Source organism: Notolepis coatsorum (assembly GCF_963971535.1).
Source record: "Notolepis coatsorum genome assembly, chromosome: 2".
In the NCBI taxonomy this organism is placed as follows: Eukaryota; Metazoa; Chordata; class Actinopteri; order Aulopiformes; family Paralepididae; genus Notolepis; species Notolepis coatsorum.
In genome coordinates this window covers 81,783,110-81,806,390 of record NC_140166.1, presented here as the reverse complement: position 1 = coordinate 81,806,390, position 23,281 = coordinate 81,783,110, and the positions used below count along the sequence as shown (strand labels likewise).

The window sequence follows — 23,281 nt, the reverse complement described above, 5'->3', positions numbered from 1 at the left end:
TGCCGCCGTTTGCCTGGAGGGAGACACTGTACTGCGCTCTCTAATCCTCTACGGGAGGTATTCCAGTGTTCCACTTCAGACCTTCGAGCTTGGCACGCTCCTCCGTACCAGCGCACAGACGCGCATCTTCCAGACCTTCGAGCTTGGCACGCTCCTCCGTACCAGCGCACAGACGCGCATCTTCCAGACCTTCGAGCTTGGCACGCTCCTCCGTACCAGCGCACAGACGCGCATCTTCCAGACCTTCGAGCTTGGCACGCTCTCCAGACCTCAGCGCGCCGACGCGCATCTTCCAGACCTTCCTGCTTGGCACACTCCTCCACGCAGACGCACCAGATGCGTCTCTCTGTTCCGACGCGCACACCAAGGTGTGGCGCGCACTCTGTTCCTCGGCTCCGACAGCGGCTACCCGGTGGACGACGCCCTCGCCACCGCCACTGTTCCGACGCGCACACCAAGGTGTGGCGCGCACTCTGTTCCTCGGCTCCGACAGCGGCTACCCGGTGGACGACGCCCTCGCCACCGCCACTGTTCCGACGCGCACACCAAGGTGTGGCGCGCACTCTGTTCCTCGGCTCCGACAGCGGCTACCCGGTGGACGACATCCTCGCCACCGCCGCTGTTCCAGCACCCTGTTCCTCGGCTCCGACAGCGGCTACCCGGTGGACGACATCCTCGCCACCGCCGCTGTTCCAGCACCCTGTTCCTCGGCTCCGACAGTGGCTACCCGGTGGACGACACCCTCGCCACCGCCACTGTTCCAGCTCTCTGTTCCTCGGCTCGGACAGCCAGCCACCCGGTGGCGATGCCCTCGCCCCGCTGCTGTCGCTGTACCTTTACGCATACGCCTGGGTGAGTTTTGATTGTGATGTCACTCACTCAGCGTAGTGCCCTTGCCCCCGTTCCCGCTGCTGTCCCTGTACCTTTACGCATACGCCTGGGTGAGTTTTGATTGTGATGTCACTCACTCAGCGTAATGCCTCTTGCCCCCGTTCCCGCTGCTGTCCCTGTACCTTTACGCATACGCCTGGGTGAGTTTTGATTGTGATGTCACTCACTCAGCGTAATGCCTCTTGCCCCCGTTCCCGCTGCTGTCCCTGTACCTTTACGCATACGCCTGGGTGAGTTTTGATTGTGATGTCACTCACTCAGCGTAATGTCCCTTGCCCTCGTCCCGCTGCTGTTCCTGCACCATTACGCATACGCCTGGGTGAGTTTTGATTGTGATGTCACTCACCCAGCGTATTGCCTCCTTTTGTTCTCACTTAGTTATTAGTTTGGACATTTCATCTCCCACTCTGTTTTGTTCTCTCGTGGATATTATTTTTGGACATTCCATCTCCCACTGTGTGTTTGTTCACACGAAGATAGTATTTACTTTGTTACTTTGTTGTTTGGACTGTTCTGCATCTGCTCTGTTTTTTCCCTTTGAATATTAACCCTCTCCTCTGTTCTGCAGAGCGGCCCAGATGTTTTCCCACCAGTCCCCAGTTCCTCCCTGTCCCCAGCCCGCCTCCGCGGTCCTCTGTCCCCAGTTCCTCCCTGTCCCCAGCCCGCCTCCGCGGGCCTCTGTTTCCCTCTGTCACCAGAACCTGGCCCTCTGTTCCCCAGAACCTGTTCCCTATGTTCCCCAGTACCTGTCCCTCTGTCCCTAGTTCTCCTAGTCCCTAGTCCTCTATCCCTAGCTCTCCTAGTCCCTAGTCCTCTGTTCCAAGGCGTTCCCTTAACCTTCCCAAGGCGTTCCCTTAACCTTCCCAAGGCGTTCCCTTAACCTTCCCTTAGGCGTTCCCTTTACCTTCCCATAGTGTTTCCCTTTACCTGCCCACCTCTTCAAGGCACTTTACCTTCCCCTCTTGTGTTATTCCAGTGTTTTGTGTTTTCTCCCTTAAAGGGACAGTGCCCTTTTTCCCTGTTCTAAATAAATATCTGTTTCTTGGCAAACCATCATACCTGTCTTGTGTTGTGCGATTGGGGTCGGTTACAAACCATAACAAATCTACTATTGCTGCTCTTCTAATAAATATTCTAAACAGGACTTTCTTTGTTAAGCCGTGTTATTGTGTGGGTGTTCATCATATATACCGTGTACTGTATGGCCAGTAATTAAAGTACATAACTCAGTAGTGGTTTAATGATACCATACTCTCAATACAGTCAGGGAATTGTACCCCTCAGTTACAATTGGTCCTTCGAGCCGGAGGAATATCAGTGTAATATCTAAATATAATATTGATATTAACCATGGCCAGCGGTGAACACTCCACAAACGGCTCTCCTAAGCTAGAACGCCCGCCGCGCAGACGGCAGCCACCTCCTTACTTAGAGGACTACGCTGCCAGTCTACTACCTAGCTTTATACAGACGTTAAATGCGGAAAAAGCGGATAGTAAAAGCATGTCAAACCCTACCGACCAGGCGACCTTGCCAGTAGAGACCCTAGTGGGTTCTAACGTAACTGACCAAGCTCACGGGGGGGACCAGGAGGGACATGACATGACTATACCCCCCGACAACGTCAACGGGACGGTCCCCGGAGAGCTCCAGGATAAAGAAAGCGCTCCAGGGACGGAACCCGACCCACTACCAGAAGAGAAGCGCACCCAGGAGATAGACCTCCTCGGAGCGCGCCAGGAGAACGGATCTCCAACGAGCACTGTCAGAAGCCGATCACCTCCATCAGTGTCTTCCCCCAGCGAGGCGGACAAGATGCTGGCGCAGGCATTTATCGCCACCCTGGCAGCCTCCACTGAACGCGATCGACTCCAAGCACAGACGCTTAGCGAGCGCGAACATTCTTCCATGGAACAAGAGCGCCTCCGGGCGCAACAGCAGAGTGAGCGCGAACAATCTGCAGACCAAAGAGAGCGCCTTCACGCGCAACTCCAAGCGCAAGCCCTTAGTGAACGCGAACACTCTGCGACCCAGCGAGAGCGCTTCCAGGCGCAGCAAAGGAGTGAAGACGACCGCATACGCCTGGAGACCAGACGCCTCCAGACGGAAGAGAATATTGAAAGAGACCGCGCCGATTTTTTATTTAAAAAATGTTAAAGGGGAACTATTTTACTATTTCTTTCACTATTTGGGCACTTTTACACAATTCCTGTGAGTCTATGGAACACCTAGGTTTTTTTCAAAAAAAAATGCATTGTTTTGTATTTCTAATCAAGTACTAAAAAAAGCATTTTTCTACCTCAAGATCTTAAGCCATTTTGAGGCTGGGCTCCAACCACTGTGTGGCCTGGTGCCAACTGCCACATCAACTGCCACATTATTATGCAGCTGAGAAATCTCTGACATCACAGATATGCACATTTTCAGATGACTCAGTTCAGTGAGGGTGAATATTGTGAGAGGAGAATTGGAAGAATTCGCCAATATGAGAATTAGAGACATATATCCTATTAATATAAGTCCACATAGCTAAGAAACAATGGTAAACACTGAAAAAAGCCATTTATAAGATAGTTCCCCTTTAAGCACATGTATAGTCAATTGGTCCTGTTGTTCAGCCTCACAATGCTATTTGATAGTAAATGTGTTTATATGTCCCACCCTCTGGCCTCTGAAGTTGCTAATTTCTTTTTAATTTGGGCCTCACAGGGTTAATCTCTTAAGCCCGAGATATACAGTAAAAGTGTATATTTTCAGCATTACGTTTGTTTACCAATTATTTTAACTGTTATTAGTGAAATATAAGATTATAGAAATCTCAGGGCATTGAGTCGGAAACCGGCGCATATTGACAGGAGGAAGTGGCACAGCCAAAAGTGAGTGTAGTCTTTTGAAGGAAGAGACTCAGGGCTTTCAAATTTCGAAAAACTACCCTACCCAGCTCACACCAGCCCGTGTCAATCATCTGACTTCTGGATTTACTTTTTAATTTCTCTTATTTTTTGGGATTATCTCCCACAAACCTGAACGTTATTGCCATAAAACAGAATGCAGTTAGTTTCTCTACCTTTCTGTGAACGTCTTGCAAAAAACGGTGTTGCAATATGATGAAAAATGGTGGAGAAATTTACATTATAAAAAAGATGGCAGAATTCAGTACTGTATCTACAAAACCTTCTGTTTAATCATCTTCCCTTTATTCATTTGCTTAGATTTTTCAGGTCTGGTCAATTTTAGCATGGTGTTATTTACAGTCAAAGATAAAAAAAAATTTAAATAGAATTGATATTCTCCTTTGGTTCATTACAATTTACTCAAGCCTAGTAACAGACACACTATTTCTGACACTGATCCATATATGTCCCTAGATTCAGATACCAAGAACATGCAAATGGACCATTTAAAAAAAAAATGTAAATGTTCATTCTACGTCATTATGGAATGAGTGAAAAAAAAAAAATATATAAAAAAAAATTAAAAAAAATCATTTTTTTTAATTTTTTTTTATGGATGGAAGAGCCGCACATTGACGGTCAAAGAGCCGCATGCGGCTCGCGAGCCGCGGGTTGGCCACCCCTGGTCTAGGGCACCTTCCCCTACCCGAGCAAGCGACCCGGAGCCCGGCCAACAGAAAGAGCCTATCCACGTCTCCGAACCCTCTCCCCGACCGGTCCATGCGAGACCCAGCAACCGGGAAGAACCGGCCTACGCAGCCGAGAGACTGAATAGACGATTACAAGATCTAGAAGACCTAGCAGAGGAAGAGGAAGAGGAAGAGGAGGAAAGTCAAGCCCACCAGCAGCATCGTACTCCACAGGACCAGGAGGTCCAGTACAGCCCAGACTTTACCCCCGAGGCCCTGCGTTACAGACCCCCGACTCAACTCAAGGGTGAGTTTGACGCACAGCCAGCCCCGAGGAACAGCACCTGGGTACCCGGGCTTTGGTACCCACCAAGTACCAGCCCACGACAGCACGTACGGGGAGACTCGCCCAGGAGGCCTCTCCCCCAACGCTCACCGATGTGCCAGCCATCCATGGCATCGTACCTTGGCACACCGACGTTCCCGGATTTCACACACGAGGACAGAGCACAGTACACGGAACTACGGATGTGCTTAGAGACTATGATGTCCGATGTCCCCGATGAGACGTACAAATATGCTATCCTCCTCAAGCACCTGAAGGTGCCCAGAGCGCATAATATAGCGCTGGCATATTCCAACTCAAGTACCCCATACACCGCGGCTCTAGTAGCCCTCGACCAACGTTTTGGACGCATATGGGACTACGTGATACAAGAGATAAGGAATATTGACCGTCTCCCCCCAGCCACAGACAATCGCTCATTGGATGACCTCTCTATCAAGGTACAATCCCTGGTAGGGATGCTGGGGGCACAAAAGGAAAAGGGTAGGCATGAACTGTACGCTAACTCTAATGTGGAAAGGATATTACAGAAGCTTCCTCCCGCCCGACAAGAGCGCTTCAGGCGGCAAAGAGACCACCGTGATCCCCACGGTCCCGAGCCATCCCTCCTAGACCTGGCCGACTTCCTCGCGAGAGAAGTCAGCAGCCTACGACTGGATACGTTCGTGCGGAGTGGACCAAGCCCCAGAGAGGGACCTCGGAGATCCAACGATAACCGCAGGCTGGTGACCGTCATGCACCAAGCCGAATCAGTACCGCGTAACAAGAACCACAGCACCCCCTCGACGAAAGAGAAGTGGAAGATTGTATGCCAGTACTGCGAGAAAGAACATTGGCTGTCACAATGTGACACGTTCAAGAAGATGACTGCCGACGAGGTGAGTCAATGGATAAAGTCCAACCGCCGCTGTTACCGCTGTGCGCGCAGCCATATGGCAGCCGAGTGCCGCTTGAAGAAGAGGTGTAGTCGGTGTGACGGAGCCCACTTGGACGTCTTGCATGACAGCAACAGGAAGAAACCCGCACCCTCAAGCAGCACCAGAGTAAGCGTCATGTATATTGACCCCGCCAGCAGCGGGGGCTCCCGGGTGCTCTTGAAGGTGGTCCGAGTGACATTAAGCTACGAGGACAAGGTCATGGACACTTACGCCGTCCTTGACGACGGGTCAGAAAAGACTCTCCTCGCATCCGCTGCAGCCCAGCTGGGTCTGCGGGGGAGCGAAGAAACGATGACGATTCGTACTATAAGAAGAGACCTGAAGACGATAAAGGGTGAGCACGTCTCCTTCACTATCGCAGCAAGCGGGCAGCCAGAGAGGCGGTATAGGATCACTAACGCTTTCACCAGCCAAGACATAGGCCTGTCGCGGTACACCTACCCCATCGCCAAGCTGATGGATAAATACGTGCACCTGCGTCAACTACCTATACCGCTCATCGACGGCGCCACCCCGACCCTGCTCATAGGATCCGACCACGCACACCTCATCGTCCCGACGGACCGGGTCCACATTGGGCCCAGAGGCTGTCCAGCAGCCGTCGAGACCCGCCTAGGATGGACACTACAAGGCCCCCTCTCCAGGTCTCCCAACCGAACAGCAGCCACTCGCTGCCTCCACTCCAGAGTGACAGAAGAAGACACCACCCTCTTACAGCACGTCGAGAGGCTATGGACACTAGAGACAATGCCCTTTAAGAACGAAAAGAAACACATTCGTTCCAAGGAAGACATTTATGCCATAGCCCTCCTCGAGCAGGGGACAAAGAGAGTCAAAGTCAATGGAGTGATGAGATACGCAACTCCACTCCTGAGGCGAGAGGGTATGCCTACCTTCCACGCCTCAAAAGAAGCGACGGAGCGATATCTACTGAACACCGAGCGGCGCCTAGCCAGAGACCCCGCTCAAGCCACTGTGTACCGCGCTGAGATTGACAAGCTAATCACAGCGGGACACATAAAGAGAATTGACATTCAAGAGGCCGATCAGACGACCGAATCATGGTACGTGCCCCACCACAAGGTCCACCACAACGGCAAGGATTGTATTGTGTTTAACTGCAGCTACCAGATCGGATCACAAAATCTGAATAAAGAGCTCTTGCCCGGCCCAACACTCGGCCCCTCTCTACTAGGCGTGTTGCTACGTTTCCGCCAGAACAAGGTGGCCATCAGCGGCGACATCAAAGGGATGTTCCTGCAGGTGCGACTAGTGGAAGAGGACAAGCCCCTGCTGCGGTTCTTATGGAGAGAGAGGATCGGGGATGAGCAACCATCCATCTATCAATGGGAAGTCCTCCCTTTCGGAACCACATGCAGCCCATGCTGTGCTACGTTTGCACTGCAAAAACATGTCGCAGAGGACCCAGCAGCTGACAAGGAGGTCCGACAAAGTGTAGAAAAGAGTTTCTACGTGGACAACTGTCTGCAAAGCGTCTCGACGCCAGAAGAGGCCGAGGCCCTCCTACTCAAGCTCCGCGCCTCCCTGATCAAAGGCGGCTTTGATCTCCGGCAGTGGGCCAGCAGCGACCCTCAAGTACTGCGCAGCCTCTCCCCAGAGGACAAGGCAGCAAGCAGCGAGACCTGGATGGCGACCATCCCAGGTGAAGCCCAATAAATGACATTAGGACTAGTCTGGCGCTTCAAAACAGACTCGCTCCATTATAGACACACACCCCTGACCAAGGAACAGGGAAGGTCGATTTCACTACCGACCACAAGACGGAGTGTATACAGAACACTCGCCAGACAATATGACCCGTTGGGATGTATTCTACCTTACACCACCAGGGCAAAGATGATTGTACGAGAGCTGTGGGACAAGGACCAGGGCTGGGACGATCCCATACCCGACCACCTTGCTTCCACATGGAGAGAGTGGGAAACAGAACTCAGCTCGCTCCCAGGTGTCAACATACGCCGCAGCTACTTCCCACCCACAGTGCGGCTGGAGACGTGTCAGATGGACCTGCACGTCTTCAGCGACGCCTCCGAAGTAGCCTACGGTTCGGTGGCCTACTTGCGGGCCCGAGAGGAGGGAGGAGAAATACATACCGCCTTCATCCTGGCTCGTTCAAGAATAGCCCCCCGCAAGCAACAATCGATCCCGCGTCTAGAGCTCTGCGCAGCCCTAGCAGGAGCGCAACTCGCCACATTAATCCAACGTGAACTCACCATCCCGGTGCAAAGAACAATCCTGTGGTCAGACTCCATGACCGTACTCACATGGATCCAGTCCGATTCGTGTAGATACAAGGTCTTCGTGGGAGTCAGAATCACAGAGATCCAAGATTTAACAGAATCAGCATGCTGGAGGTACGTGGACACAAAACAGAACCCAGCAGACTTCATCACCCGGGGAATGTCCCTGGATGACCTCACACGTCACAATCTCTATAGTGACGGTCCCGAGTTCCTCAAGCTCCCGGAAGAAGAGTGGCCTACACCCACCCGACGGGAGGCTAGTCAAGAGGAGGCAGAGATGAAGAAATCTATGTTCTGTGGGTTGACGCACACACCAGTCCCCACAGATCCCAACATAGACGACTGCCCTACCCTTGAGAGTGCGCAGTTAAAGACATTCCTGTGGCACCACCCTGAGGTTCCCTCCACTACTGACATTAATGCAGCTAATTACGAAGAAGCAGAACTCCTTCTGCTACAGCGAGCCCAAAGAGACTCGTTCCCCGACGAGCTAGACTGTCTGCAGGGATCAAAGCCAGTCCCGTCAGACAGCAGACTGCTCCACTTGGCCCCTGAGAGCGACGCCCATAATCTCATCAGAGTGGGTGGTCGTCTGAGAAGGGCCCCAGACTTAACGGATGACGTCAAGTTCCCGATAGTTCTCAACAGCCGACACAAGGTCACAGAGCTCATCATAAAGAAATACGACGAGGACGTGCACCACGCCGGGGCAGAGAGAGTCTTCGCTGAGATCAGACGTCGCTATTGGATACTGCAAGGAAGAGAAGCAGTACGACGCTTCCAGCGGACCTGTCTAGACTGTCGCAAGTGGCGAGCACAGCCCAGTATACCCAGGATGGCTGACCTACCCCCCTGTCGCTTTCGACTCGGCGACAAGCCCTTTCACTCCACCGGTATGGATTGCTTCGGCCCGCTGTATGTGAAGAAAGGAAGAGGGACGGAGAAGAGGTGGGGTATTGTATTCAAATGCATGACCACCCGAGCGATACACATAGAACTCCTTCCAACCATGAGTACGGATTCATTCCTTATGGCCTTCCGGAGATTCACAGCGCGGAAAGGAAAACCGTCTATATTATTGTCTGATCACGGGACAAACTTCAAAGGCAGAGAAAGAGAGCTGAGAGAGAGCTTCCAAGCTATGGGCCCAGAACTTAAGACCCACCTCGCTCCCTCTCAGATTGATTTCCAGTTTAACCCCCCGAACGCCCCTCACTTCGGGGGAACTTGGGAACGAGAAGTACGTTCAATAAAGACAGCCCTGTACGCCGTGCTTGGGGCCCAGACCGTGGCGGAAGAAGTCCTCACGACAGTCCTCACGGAGATCGAGGGAGTATTGAACTCAAAGCCCCTCGGTTACGTCTCAAGTGATGTAGCAGATGTCAACCCAGTCACCCCCAACACTCTCTTGATGGGGCGGCTGGACCCCGCGCTCCCACAGACAGTGTACAGACCTGAGGAAGCGAACGGCCGAAGAATGTGGAGGTACAGTCAAGTATTGGCTGACAAGTTTTGGAACAGTTTCCTCCTCCACTATCTACCGTCTCTACAGACCCGCCAGAAATGGGTAAAAGAAAGAGACAATTTGACGGAGGGCACAGTCGTCATGATTATAGACCAGTCACTACCCCGAGCTATGTGGCCGGCTGGCCGCGTAAGCAAAGTGATCACTGGTGCCGACGGAAAGGTCAGAGCGGCAGAAGTGCTCGTCCAGGGACGGACATACACCCGACCCGTGGCGAGGCTGATAGAGTTGCCAAGGCTACCTGATTCCCTTGATGACGACCATGACCCACTGACTTTGTGAATTGCCCTACTCCTCACAACGGACATTGAGTAGTGGACAAGGCGGTTAATCTGTCTCTGCTTATCTAATTAGGTGCGGACTAATTAGGAGGCGGCTGTTACAAAGGGTCAGATTAAACCGAATATATATATTTATTGCTTGAGATATATTGTATAATATTTGTATATCGTCTGATATCCCTTGTATATTCTTTGTACATATACACGGAATATCCCTTTACTTAGGTACAGGCCAGACCATAATATTCGTTCTCCTATTGGACAGCGATCCTCTAGGCGCCAACGGCCATACCCCCCAATGTCTAGTTCAAAGCCACCGCTAAGACATGTCTCAACATGCCCAGGTTTGCGCAGTAATACGAGACAGAAATGAGGTTGGCACTAGATTATTCACCTTACGTATAAATACGTCGCAGGTGGATACAGAAGCACTTATCCTAAAATGTTAACCCAACAAGTTGAAGCCTTCACCACGATACAACGTGCTGTGAAGTGGGCCCTTTTTGCCCCTGAATAGAGCCTTGAGACCGCGTGCGAATTGATAGCTGGGGTGTCAGAGTTTAGCGCTGTATCGTCGAGTTCGACTTATTCTATTGTGAAGTAATAGTCTATTATGTGTGGTGTATCGTGCGGCTACCGTTCTACAGTGACCAGCATTACCACCGTTTCATCGTACCGAGCTAGTGTGCTTATCCAGGCTGGGCGGCCTAACCTTGTGCCGCCATCCGAGGAGTCCTAGACGAGAACCGTGTGGATATGTACACTGGATAACCTACACCGACGAATGCAGAGCCCTTTTCGGCTGGATTATATTGCTTTGGTACTGTGGCTGCTGGAGCAGAGAACCGTCTACCCCACTACCGTGTGGGATCTACCCTGTGAGGAGCCCCGTCGAGCCTGCCTCTAGGACCCAGAGGCTGGCTAGCTTTCATCCATGCTGCAATGCATACCGGAGTATAGCTGTTGCTTTGTCTAAGGACCAAGGGATTATTGCACCGTCTCCTGTACCTGGAGTCTCTTTATTCCTCGTTGATCCAGACTTTTGCTCCCGACAATTCCTCTCCCCTGCTGGCTTACAACCGGAGGGAGCCCCCTTAGTATCTCCAGCTGACCTACGAGTGTGCCTTATGTAATTCTTATGCTACAGGTGGTATTAATTATCCCCATCGTAATATGCTCATGGACTTACGCTCTTGACCTATTTATGCATATTCTTCGCCATACAAGCGCGACCCTAATTCTCAATACTGTAATCTACTATTGCTGCTCTTCTAATAAATATTCTAAACAGGACTTTCTTTGTTAAGCCGTGTTATTGTGTGGGTGTTCATCATATATACCGTGTACTGTATGGCCAGTAATTAAAGTACATAACTCAGTAGTGGTTTAATGATACCATACTCTCAATACAGTCAGGGAATTGTACCCCTCAGTTACAATTAATATTGATTATCAGTTTTACAAAGTCAAATGTCTGAAAAAAATGCATGGTATAAAACAGAAAGTGATGTGTTACTTGTGAATATTCGGTCTTGATGTGTACCAAACTCGACAAATAATGTGGCAAACCTCATTTCTGTCATCTACCCAGTAAGATGCTGAGTGTGAAAATAACACGGGGAGATTGTTAAAGCAAGAGTCTGTAATTGTGTTCAACCATATCAAAGTGGCTTCCTATTTGTTTACATTTGGATCACTGAGCCTCGGTGGAGGTCTATCCTCTGCTGAGTGCATTCTTCTAGTTCAACGCAGTGACAGCTGCGGTCCACAGGATGGTTAAAGCACACAGTTCTCAAAAGTTTTCCTCTCAAGGACCCCCAAATAGACCCCTGATAGGTCTGGGACCCCCCAAATAGACACGTGATAGGTCTGGGACACCCCAAATAGACACGTGATAGGTCTGGGACCCCCCAAATAGACCCCTGATAGGTCTGGGACACCCCAAATAGACACGTGATAGGTCTGGGACACCCCAAATAGACACGTGATAGGTCTGGGACCCCCCAAATAGACCCCTGATAGGTCTGGGACACCCCAAATAGACACGTGATAGGTCTGGGACCCTCCAAATATACATGCGATAGGTCTAGGACCCCCAAAATAGACACGTGATAGGTCTGGGACCCCAAAAATAGACCCCTGATAGGTCTGGGAACCCCCAAATAGACAGACGATAGGTATGGGACCCCCCAAATAGACACGTGATAGGTATGGGACCCCCCAAATAGACACGTGATAGGTATGGGACCCCCCAAATAGACACGTGATAGGTCTGGGACCCCCCAAATAGACACGTGATAGGTCTGGGACCCCCAAAATAAACACACGTGATATGTCTGGGACCCCCAAAATAGACACGTGATAGGTCTGGGACCCCATCTGATTCGATTTTGCCCCCAGGGACACCCATCTGAGAAGATATTTGTTAGATATGAATTATTTCAGAATAATAACTTCCTTTTACTGTAAATGGGGAGATACCAGTGGAGAAGCCTATGAAAAGGAATAGCACTGGCTTCCGGCATGAGAGCGGAAGAGTAGCACGCATGCGGTGAGGCTCCTGGTCAAAAGAGCGAAAAACGGAGAAATAAGGACCCGAAAAGTGATTTAAAATGAAGATGCAAACGAGAAGGAAGGAGGAGAAAACAAATATGAAGGAAAGAGAAATGGAGAACTCACAGGAAGAGGAGAGTTCGATGGAGCAAAACCCCTGAGGCGAGACCGAGAAGGAGAAGGCGGAGGAAGGGGGAGTCTCGGCTGAGACAGACAAGGAAATGCCAGGATGGGCCGTGCTCATGCAGGCCGGGATATTGGCGACCATGAAATTGAACTCGGACACGATGCAGGCGAACATGAAACTGAACTCGGACACGATAAGAAATGATATTGGGAAGTTACGGGAGGAATTGAGGAAGGAACAGGAGGACTTCAGAGGTGAAATGAATACAGAAATCAAAAGGGTGGATGAGAAGATGGCGGAACAGGACAGTAACGTGACAGAGGTACAGACTAGAACGGCGCAGATGGAGGAATGGAGCACAGAGATACACGAGGTGTTAACGTGTGCGATTCAAAAGCAAGAACAGATGGAGACAAAGATATCGGACATGGAGGGGAGGTCACGGAGAAATAACATCAGAATATGGGGATTGAAAGAACGAGTCGAAGGGGAATCGGTGATCCAATATGTGGAAGAGCTTATCAAGGAACAACTGAAGGAGACGGAACTGGAAAAAATGGAGATACAGAGGGCCCACAGGGCGTTGGCTCCGAGACCGAAACCGGACAGACCTCCGAGGGCGGTGATTATTAACTTTCTGAGGTTTGAGATTAAGGAGTTGATACTCAGAACCGCGTGGACCAAAAAGATAGAAATCGAGGGGAAAATACTGTCGTTTGATCAAGATTACTCGACAGCGGTGGCAATAACACGCAGGTCCTACGCGGGACTGAAGAGAATTCTGAAAGAAAACGGAATGAAATTCCAGTCACCCATGACCTCGCTAAGGATTCACTGGAAGGAAGGGACGGTGACATACGCGACGGCGCGGGAGGCGGCGGAGGAGATGAGGCGACGGGGGATGCAGATGGCGGAGGACGGAGAGGGAAGGAGACAGGAGGGCCAGACGCGGAGCCTGCAGCAGAGATTGGAGGGGGCACGCAGATGGACCAGAGTGGGAGATCGAGGCCCGGGAGAGGAGGGAGGAGAGAGGAGAAGGCCGAGGTGAGACGTGACAGACCGAAAGCGGAGACGGACGAGGAGGCCAGAGACGGAGAAGGAGGGGAGAGGAGGCGGGAGGAAACGAACGGATGAGTACACGCACAAGAGATTGAAAAACTATCCAAATAGAGACTAAATATAGAAACTGAAATAACATATACATAAACACACATTCCCAGGTAGAGGCAGGATATAGGAACGAACATAACGTATACATGGACACATAATACACAGGCCGACGGAGGGAATAAATGGAAATATAATTAGGTATGATAGACGGAACACAGAACATATTGAAACAAGTACATAGATACACGCTGAGAGTAACACAGTTGGAAGGGATTAAGGGGATAAATGGACATCACATAGAAAATAGAGAGGAGGAAAATAAAATGAAAAGGTGTACACAGAAGACACCACACACGGGTTTGGGAGGAAAGAGAGACATTGGAACATACAAGCCGCATTGAGGGGGACCTACGAAATGGGGGTCTCTCAGAATGAAGGACAGAGCGCTTTTGACCAGGAGCACGACAGCAGTAAAAACAGTAAGAATGCTGGACAAATATGACGAGCGGTTGGGGGCAAAGGTTTCAAACCACCAAGCCGTCAGGAGGAGGCCTCTCACTAGGAGAGCAATTACTCCTCACCCACCAGCAGGGGACAGGGGGGGACACAGGGACCCCCCGAACGCCTTGGGAGCACTTTATGTAAAGTTTATGTTTTTTATTTATGTTAATCATTATATGTATTCGGTGAAGAGAGCGGAGGCTACAACCGGAGGGGGGAATGAATGTGACATGGGGGGGACTGACAGACGAAAGAAGAAGAAAGATGACAATGGTTAAAGGTATAAAAATGATGTCGTTAAACGTTAATGGAATGAATAATGCGATAAAGAGGGGCAAAGTGATGTTGAAATGTAAAAAAAGTGAGATGGAAGTGATTTTTCTGCAGGAGACACATTTGGTAGCACAGGAGCATGAGAAACTGAAGAGATTTGGATATGAAAATGCATACTATAGTTCCTTTAAATGGAACCTGAGGAGAGGAGTAATCACGTTAATCAAAAACACAGTCAAATTTGAATTGATCAAGGAAGTAAGAGACAAGGAGGGAAGGTTTGTTCTGGTGAAGGGGAAAATGGAGGGCCAAATGGTTACGTTAGTGAATGTTTATGCACCCCCAGAGAGTGAGAGGGATTTATATGAGAACATTTTTGATATGATAGTGATGGAACTAGAAGGGATATTGATATGCGCGGGAGATTTTAATGTAGTACTGAATCACGACCTAGACACCACGAGTACTAGAAAAGGACGGGCACCAATCAGTAGATATATGAATATTCAGATGACGGAAATGGGAATTACAGATGTTTGGAGGGGGATGCACGCCATGGACAGGGAATACACACATTACTCACACCCGCACGTGACATATGCGAGAATAGACTACTTTTTGATGACGACGGGGGACAGTTACAGGGTACGGGAGAGCAGAATAGGAGTAGCGGACATATCGGATCACAGTGCCATATATCTGACAGTAGATCTAGAAGGGAGACGGAGGAACACGATCTGGAGACTAAATGTAGGAATATTAAATAACAAGGGGGTGGTGAGTCAGATCAAGGAGGAGATAGCCAGATATAAGGAAGAAAATGACAACGGGGCGGTAGATACGAACATTCTATGGGACACACTGAAGGTGGTGATAAGGGGGAAATTGATGGAGAAGACAGCAATGCTGAAGAAGGCCAGAACGGAGACAATCTGATAGGGAAGCTGAAGAAGCTAGAGGGGAGACACCAGATATCAAAAGAACAGGAAACGCTCGGAGAAATCAAAGAAGTAAAGGCCAGGATAAATAGGGAATTATTGACGGAAATAGAAAAGAAAGCGAGGTTCATGAAACAAACGTACTATGAAGGGGGACCAAAAGCGACCAGACTGTTGGCTAGGAGAATTAGGACGCAACAGAAGTTGAACACGATACACACAATAAGGGATACAAAGACTAATGAAATATTGAGAGACCCAGCTGAAATAGAGAGGACATTTAGAGAATACTATGAGAAACTATACACACAGCCAAAAGCAGAGGGAGAAGAGGAAATAGAAGCATATCTGGAGAAGCTAGAGTTACCATCGATAGGGAAAGAACAGAATGAAGAATTAAATAAAATAATTACGGAACGAGAACTGGAAGAGGCAATTAGTAGAGCTAAAAACAACAAGTCTCCGGGGAGCGATGGATTCCCATCGGAATTCTACAAGACATTTAGAACTGAATTAGCACCCATGTTAGGGGCGGCGTTCAGACACACGATGGAAGAGGGAAAAATGCCCCCCTCGTGGAAGGAAGCCATAATCACCACAACACCGAAGGAAGGGAAGGATAGGGAATTATGTAGTAGTTTCAGACCTGTGTCCATACTCAACGTGGATTACAAGATGTATACATCGATAATATCAAAGAGATTTGAGACGTTTATGCCAGACATTATAGATGAAGATCAAACTGGATTTATTAAAGGGAGACAGACACAGGACAACGTGAGAAAGACATTACACATAGTAGAGGAGATACAAAAACAAGGGGGTAGCGTGGTACTGATTAGCCTAGATGCAGAAAAAGCATTCGACAGTGTGAGCTGGACATTTTTACATAAAACATTGATGAGGTTCGGACTGAACGGGAGGGCGATGAAGATGATCAAGGCGCTATATCAAGAACCGACAGCGAGGGTTAAGGTGAATGGCAGCTTGACGGATAGAATCAGATTAGAGAGGGCTACCAGACAGGGATGTTGTCTCTCACCGACGCTCTTCGCCGTTTTCATAGAACCACTGGCACAACTGATCAGACAGACCGAGGACATTAAGGGAGTAAGGATAAAGGGAACGGAATATAAACTAGGCCTATTTGCGGACGACGTGATAGTATACATGAGGCAACCAGGCAAGAGCTTCCCGGCACTGATGGATCTACTGAAGGAATATGGCCACTACTCAGGATACAAACTAAACGTGACAAAGACACAGACCTTAGCATGGAACTATACCCCAATGACGGAAATTAGAGAACAGTACGGGATAAGATGGGACATGGACAAGATTAAATACTTAGGGGTGAACATCACGAGAGGGGTGGAGAAACTGTTTGAGGCGAACTATACACAGATAAATCAGAACATCAAGAGAGACTTAGAGAGATGGACAGTAATGCCCTTGGACTTCAATTCAAGAATAGAGGTCATTAAAATGAACATACTATCAAGGTTACTGTACCTATTCCAGTCACTACCGATACAAATACCACAGAATCAATTCAGGGAGTGGGACAGACTGATATCGAGGTTCATATGGGCGGGGAGAAGACCACGGGTCAGATATAAAACACTACAACTACCAAAGGAAGAGGGAGGGATGGCAGTACCCAGCCTACAAGATTATTACTATGCAGCACAACTGAGAGCAGTGACGTGCTGGTGTAACGACAGATATGAGGCAAGATGGAAAGACATTGAAAAAGAAGGGGAGGGATACAAGGTACAAGCTCTGGTGGGAGATAGGGAACTATTTAAAGAAAAAGAGGATCCAATCACCAAATGCACCTTGACCATATGGAACAGAGTAGTAAAAACACACAAATTGGAGAAGCAGTCAGGGGTCCTGAGATGGGTAGCACATGACAAGAGATTCAAACCAGGGAGGTTAGACCATGGATTCAGAAGGTAGGAGAGGGGGGGCAACAGCGATATGCAAAATGATAGAGAAGGGGGAAATGCAGACACTACAAAAAAAGGATGGGGCAAATCACACGCACATATTCTGGGGATGTCAGAAGCTGAAGGGGTATTGGGAGGAGATAGGGGAGGCAATGATCAGAATATTAGGATACGGATTACCACAAACAGGACTGGTGCTTTACTTAGGAGACCTGACACACGAGGGAATACAAGGGGGGGACAAATATTTAATAAAGATAATGTTGATAGCGGCCAGAAAAGCAATAACGAGACTGTGGTACAAGGAAGACCCACCGACAATAGCACAATGGGTAGGAATAGTGGAAGATATACAGGATATGGAGAGGATAACACACATGCTGAGGTTACAGGAAGAGAAATTTGGGGAAAGATGGGGAAAGTGGGAGGACTATAAGGGGAACGAAAACGACATCACAGAGGAAGAAACAAATGCAACACAAGAGGGAGAAGGGTAAAGGAGGAAAGAGGTTCAAGGAGGGTCTCTGAACCCATGTCGCACATTTTTGCTTTAGTTAGTATTTTGTATCTCTATCATTTGGGTAGGACAATTGTTTTATGTTTTTTCAATTTATTATTTATGTCTGTGGAACTTTTGCTTAAGTCGGTATTTTTTATTTCTGTTTTTGGATATTAAAATCTTTTCTTTATTGTTTATATATGTTTAACGGTGTTGTACATTATGTCTATGTATTATGTACCTGGAAGACCGACTGAGATGATAATAATATTCAAAGATGATGTTGTTTGTATGCTTGTAATCCAAAAATGCAAATAAAAATTGAGTTAAAAAAAAAAAGAAAAGGAATAGCACTCTCTCTCGCTGACTTCTAGTGAATAAAACCTTAGTGTAATTAAACTATTCTTTAGACATTTCTTCTGGGGACCCCCTGGAGCCCTCTCGAGGACCCCCGGGGGACCCCACCTTGAGGACCCCCACGTGACCCCACCTCGAGAACCACTGACCTACATCCACTGATGCAGCAACTTGTCACAGCAGTAGAGTATAGTAGGGTACTCCGTCCTGCTGCTATACTGTACTTAAGCATTACATCACACGCAGGAGTGGTTTGTGACCAATAAACCATGCCTAGGGGTGGTTGTTAGGCCCGAGGCGCAGCCGAGGGTCGTTAGACCCCCCTAGGCATGGTTTATTGGTCACAAATCACGACTGCACGTGGTGTAAAGCTTTTATACAACTGCCAGATTCATCCAACCTTATTTCTATACAATAAACACACATTAATCGAAGATTTATTGAAAAAACCATCCGCCAGAAAAAGTAGTTCCCACAACTCCATGTGGAAGCAGCTTGAAGTGCATCCAACCAAACTAACACATCCAACTGTGTATTATTGGAATGATTGAGAGAAGTTGCCTCATGTGGAAGCAGCTTGAAGTGCATCCAACCAACTAACACATCCAACTGTGTATTATTGGAATGATTGATTGAAAATTTTATTACCAGATGCAGAATGGGTACAATACAGTACGGCTCAATACACACAATTGTTAAGGGAATGCATAGGAAAAAAACGTTTTCTTCGCCCTATTTTTTTATTTATTTCTTTTAGCCTAAACTTAACCAGTTGGAAACCAGGGGTACAGTAATAAAATTAGCAATCAACCAATCAATCAATTCAATAGACCATGCTCACTTAAAACAGCGCTGCTTCTCTCTCAGTCTGACTCCCCCGCTGTTGCAGACAGGAGTGTGTGTGTGTGTGTGCGTGTGTGTGTGTGTGTGTGTGTGTCACAGTGTGTGTGTGCGTGTGTGTGTGTATGTGTGTGTGTGTGTGTGTGTGTGTGTGTGTGTGTGTGTGTGTGTATGTGTGTGTGTGTGTTTGTGGGTACGCCAGCGTCGGACAGTGAGAGAGAACGCTGCAGTCAGTAGCAAGAAGGAAGTAGAAATTTAAATCAATCAATTAATCTATCAATCAAACCGCGATTTTTCTTTTGTTCTAGATTGCCTCAAGACCCATCAATTACATCATCCAACATTGTTTAAAGGGCTAACACATTCCCCTTGACAGAATCGCTTCATATTTAGTCGTTTAGTCGCCATTAACATATCCATTTGTAAATATTATTGGCCACCTTCTTGTGATCCGGCGGAGTGATGTGATGTGGGTCGGTTGTGGGCGGGTCCTGGGCCAGCAGCGTGGATTGTTGCCAATAAAGACGTGTAAAATGACTGTTTCAGCCAATCAGAATCGAGAAATTTGCATGCCGTTGTATAATAATCCAGAATGTACTGTATGAGAAACAAGCGCTGGAGCAGTTTGGAGAGGAACCACATGGCCATGGTGTTGTTTGTCATTCCTCTCTCTCTACACACCAACACTGACCCCCCCCCCCCCACACCCCCCCCCCCCCTCCTCCTTTCCCTTTCATATCCTGTGACAAAGAAATGCTTTAATGCCCTAGTTAAAGCAATGAATGACCCCATGTAATTGAAATCAATAAACCCTGGTGAGCAGGGAGCAAGGAGTGCTGAGCCTCACGCTTTGTGTGAAACGATATGCGCGCCCCGGTCTTGGCCTGGCCTCAGACTCCCGGGGTCCGGCTCCCGTTGGCCGGTGCCACTGAGGCGACCCCGATGTGGTCTTCTCTTCTTGTAGGAGGTCCCGGACCGGCAGCGAGCTGCTGCACCGGCGCTGCTCAAGCCAGATGATTAATGACTTGATTCTAATTTAGTTTTCTCCCTCGCTCCCTGTCTTCCCTCCTTCCCTCTCTCTCTCTCTCTCTCTCTCTCTCTCTCTCTCTCTCTCTCTCTCTCGCTCTCTCTCTCTCTCTCTCTCTCTCTCTCTCTCTCTCTCTCTCTCCCTCTCTCTGTCCCGCAGCCACAACCACAGGACCACGTCGTTCCGACACCCTGTGACCGGACAGATATCCCCCGAAAACACAGAATACACACTTCAGGACAGGTGAGTTGGACCCCATCACCCCTCTCCCTCTCCCCCTCTCTCTCTCCCTCTCTCCCTCTCTCTCTCTCTCTCTCTCTCTCTCTCTCTCTCTCTCTCTCTCTCTCTCTCTCTCTCTCTCTCTCTCTCTCTCTCTCTCTCTCTCTCTCTGAGGAGGTGAGCCCAAGGTCACGGGGCGAGAAGCCCGGGAAATAGAGAGGGAAATAGCCTGTCACACTCGCGCCCTGATGGAGCACATCACAGTGGGAGATAGTCGTGCAGGAGTGAGCAGAAAAAGAAAAGAAAAAAATCTATGAACCGTTCCCAGAGTAAATTAACAGTGGTCATTCACTAATGGACATGGATTATTAAGTCATGTGTGTGTGACTTGGTGTTCAGAACTGCTTTTGCTTATTATCACTGTAATTGAATTTATGGTAATGAGACAACTACTGTATTTTACTCACATGGGCCGCCGGACTGCCCGATCTGTCTGACGTACAGTAGTAGGCTAATGTTGGCGATGGCGAAGTGTCGAGTTAGAAAAAGGCTGAGTGGAAATGGCTAAATCTTTATACAGTTTCCTCAATATTGCGGGAAGGTTTTAACCCTCAATTAAGGTCAAACTGTTTTTATTTTTTTATTACTAGTTTTATTGTATATTTGTTTTTTTTATCCACTTTTTCTCCCCTTTTTCAATTTTTCCCCCATCCCAATTTCACTGTGCCAATTCTCGTTTTATTGTATATTTGTTATATTTGTCGGCTCATATGACTGATCAGCTGGTCAGCAAAAGTGGTTTTGGACAATGTATTTCAAATGTATTATTCATTTTCAGACATAGCGAAACAGGGCCAAGAGGAGCTGACACAAAAGCACGACTCTGCCCTCCCCTCCAGTAATCACTTCCTGTCTCCCTCATCCTCCTCGCGGATTTAATCACACGTTTTCCGAAGGAGCTTCATTCCGAGTTCCTCGGCGTCGACCGGCAGCTGGAAACGCAACTAATTACAGTTGCCTTCCTTACGCCGTTTCCCAAAAAAAAAGGTGCCTCTGAATTTGCTTCGTCACTTTGAGGGGAAACTAAACCGTTGCCTTCACGCGGCATTATTCATTATAATCACAGGGGCGACAGCTTGGCCAGGATCTGTGCCCCCGCGTCTCCTCGCTAGTTCATTATTCATGCCGGTCTGTCGCTCGTCTCGGGGGGAAGTTGTTGAGGTTTAATGGCGGCTCTAGGGCGCGCGGAGCAGCAGGGAGTGTGATCGTGTTTGAGCTAGCTGGGTGTCGCGCGGAGCTGCTTGTGGGATCGCGGAGCTCGGGTTTGTCATACGCTGAGTCAGCCAGCATCCCTTGATTAATCTTATTCATATATACGTTGTATTTAGTACATAGACGTTTATATGAATGGTGTGTTTTCCAGTGTAACGAAAAGATTAAAGCTGCAACGTGTAGTTTTGGGAAGAATAACTGAACTCTACAATTAGTAACAAATGCTTGAAATCGACTAGATGTCGCACTACAGCGTTTATCCAAGCAGGTCCCTTCCACATGGAGGCACGGCGAGTAGGGAGGGCATGTAAACATGTAAACAACAACATTGATTTTGGACCCGCCAACATTTTTTAAACGATAAATTCCACAATTAATCATTATTTTCTAAAAATAACCGTTCTAAAAGCTCTGTGGATGTATTATTTTTGTTAAACGATTACTCTACATAAAAACGTTATCTATAGCACGTGTAGTGGCGTCTCGGTAAGCAGGGATGAGCTCCTCCGTACAGCTTGGACAGTGACATGCACCCTTAATATTACAAATATATTGGGGACATGTTTTTGAGGTGGCACATGCCATAGCCAGTTCATAATCACCGTAAATCTGGAATAATAATAATAATAATAATAATAATAATAATAATAATAATAATAATAATAATAATAATAATAATAATAATAATAATAATAATAATAATAATAATAATAATAATAATAATAATAATAATTGGACTTTGGAGAAGTCTTTATTCGGCATGCAGGCAGACACACACATGCGATGAGCGGCACACACACAGTAACACACACACATGCAGTTAGTTGGGTCACCGATGCGATTGAGTCTCTGCACTTGACCCATCCCGTCGTCCTTCCCCCCAAGGCCAGCCGGGAGCAGATAGGGGCGTCGGCGTGGGGCCGCGCTCCGGGGACCAATCCAAGTGCTCCTGTCCGTCTTCGTCAGGGACGCAACAGCGTTAGCGATCTGTTGTGCATGTTTTTCCATTGGGTTTATCTTATCGGGAGGGGAAACCCTTGCGAGCATGGAGGGAGAACATGCAAACTCCACACAGAAAGGCCTGGGAGATACCCCACCTGGGTACCTGGCAACACGGAAACCTGGTCCCCAAGCGGGAATCGAACCCTGGACATTCTAGCTGTGAGGCGACAGTGTTAACCACTACACCACCGTGCCGCACTCATGGGTTGGCTGTCATGTGGCTGCTTGTGGGATCGCGGAGCTCAGGTTTCCTCAGTGTTTACTGGGGCATTTTTTCGAGACCACATTCCCCTGCGCTTCAGAGGCGTTAGCTACATCGCGGCTGATTGTGATTCATCATCATCCGCCTCCCCTCCTCCTCCCTTAACCGTCCTTCATCCCTCGCTCGGCGCTGTTGAGCCGTGGATTTGTACACCGTCAGGGATTCACACGTTAATGTGCCCTTACTTTGCATATTGTCCATAGTAAACGGAATGGTTGTGTCTCTCTTTGGAAAGGCCGGGCTTGAGCTCTGTGGGGCCGTACTGAGAACAGCGTCAGACCTTTCCGGTATGGAGAGGAATCACATGTTCATCTAACCAGTGGTTCTCAACCTTTTTACACCAAGTACCACCTGGTATGATTTTTATGAACAATCTGCAGTGTAAAGTTCACATAATTAAAACAAAATTATCAACAATCCATCAGGATAAGTGGAAGGTGGAGATTTGGAAAAAACCTAAACTTAGAAAATATGTTGCAATTAAAAATTTGTATTTTACTGAACCTTATGTAATGTTAAAC

At 48.3% G+C, this 23,281-nt stretch overlaps 1 protein-coding gene across 1 annotated transcript in view; it reads left to right on the top strand.

Annotated features, from left to right (window-relative positions):
* Positions 1-23,281, top strand: part of plekha7b (pleckstrin homology domain containing, family A member 7b) — a gene marked incomplete at its 3' end in the record, with an annotated part of 266,506 nt that overhangs the window by 70,388 nt on the left and 172,837 nt on the right. The window contains 1 exon segment of the mRNA XM_084308243.1: positions 20,165-20,248. Within this exon segment, the coding sequence (XP_084164369.1) occupies positions 20,165-20,248 (84 nt within the window).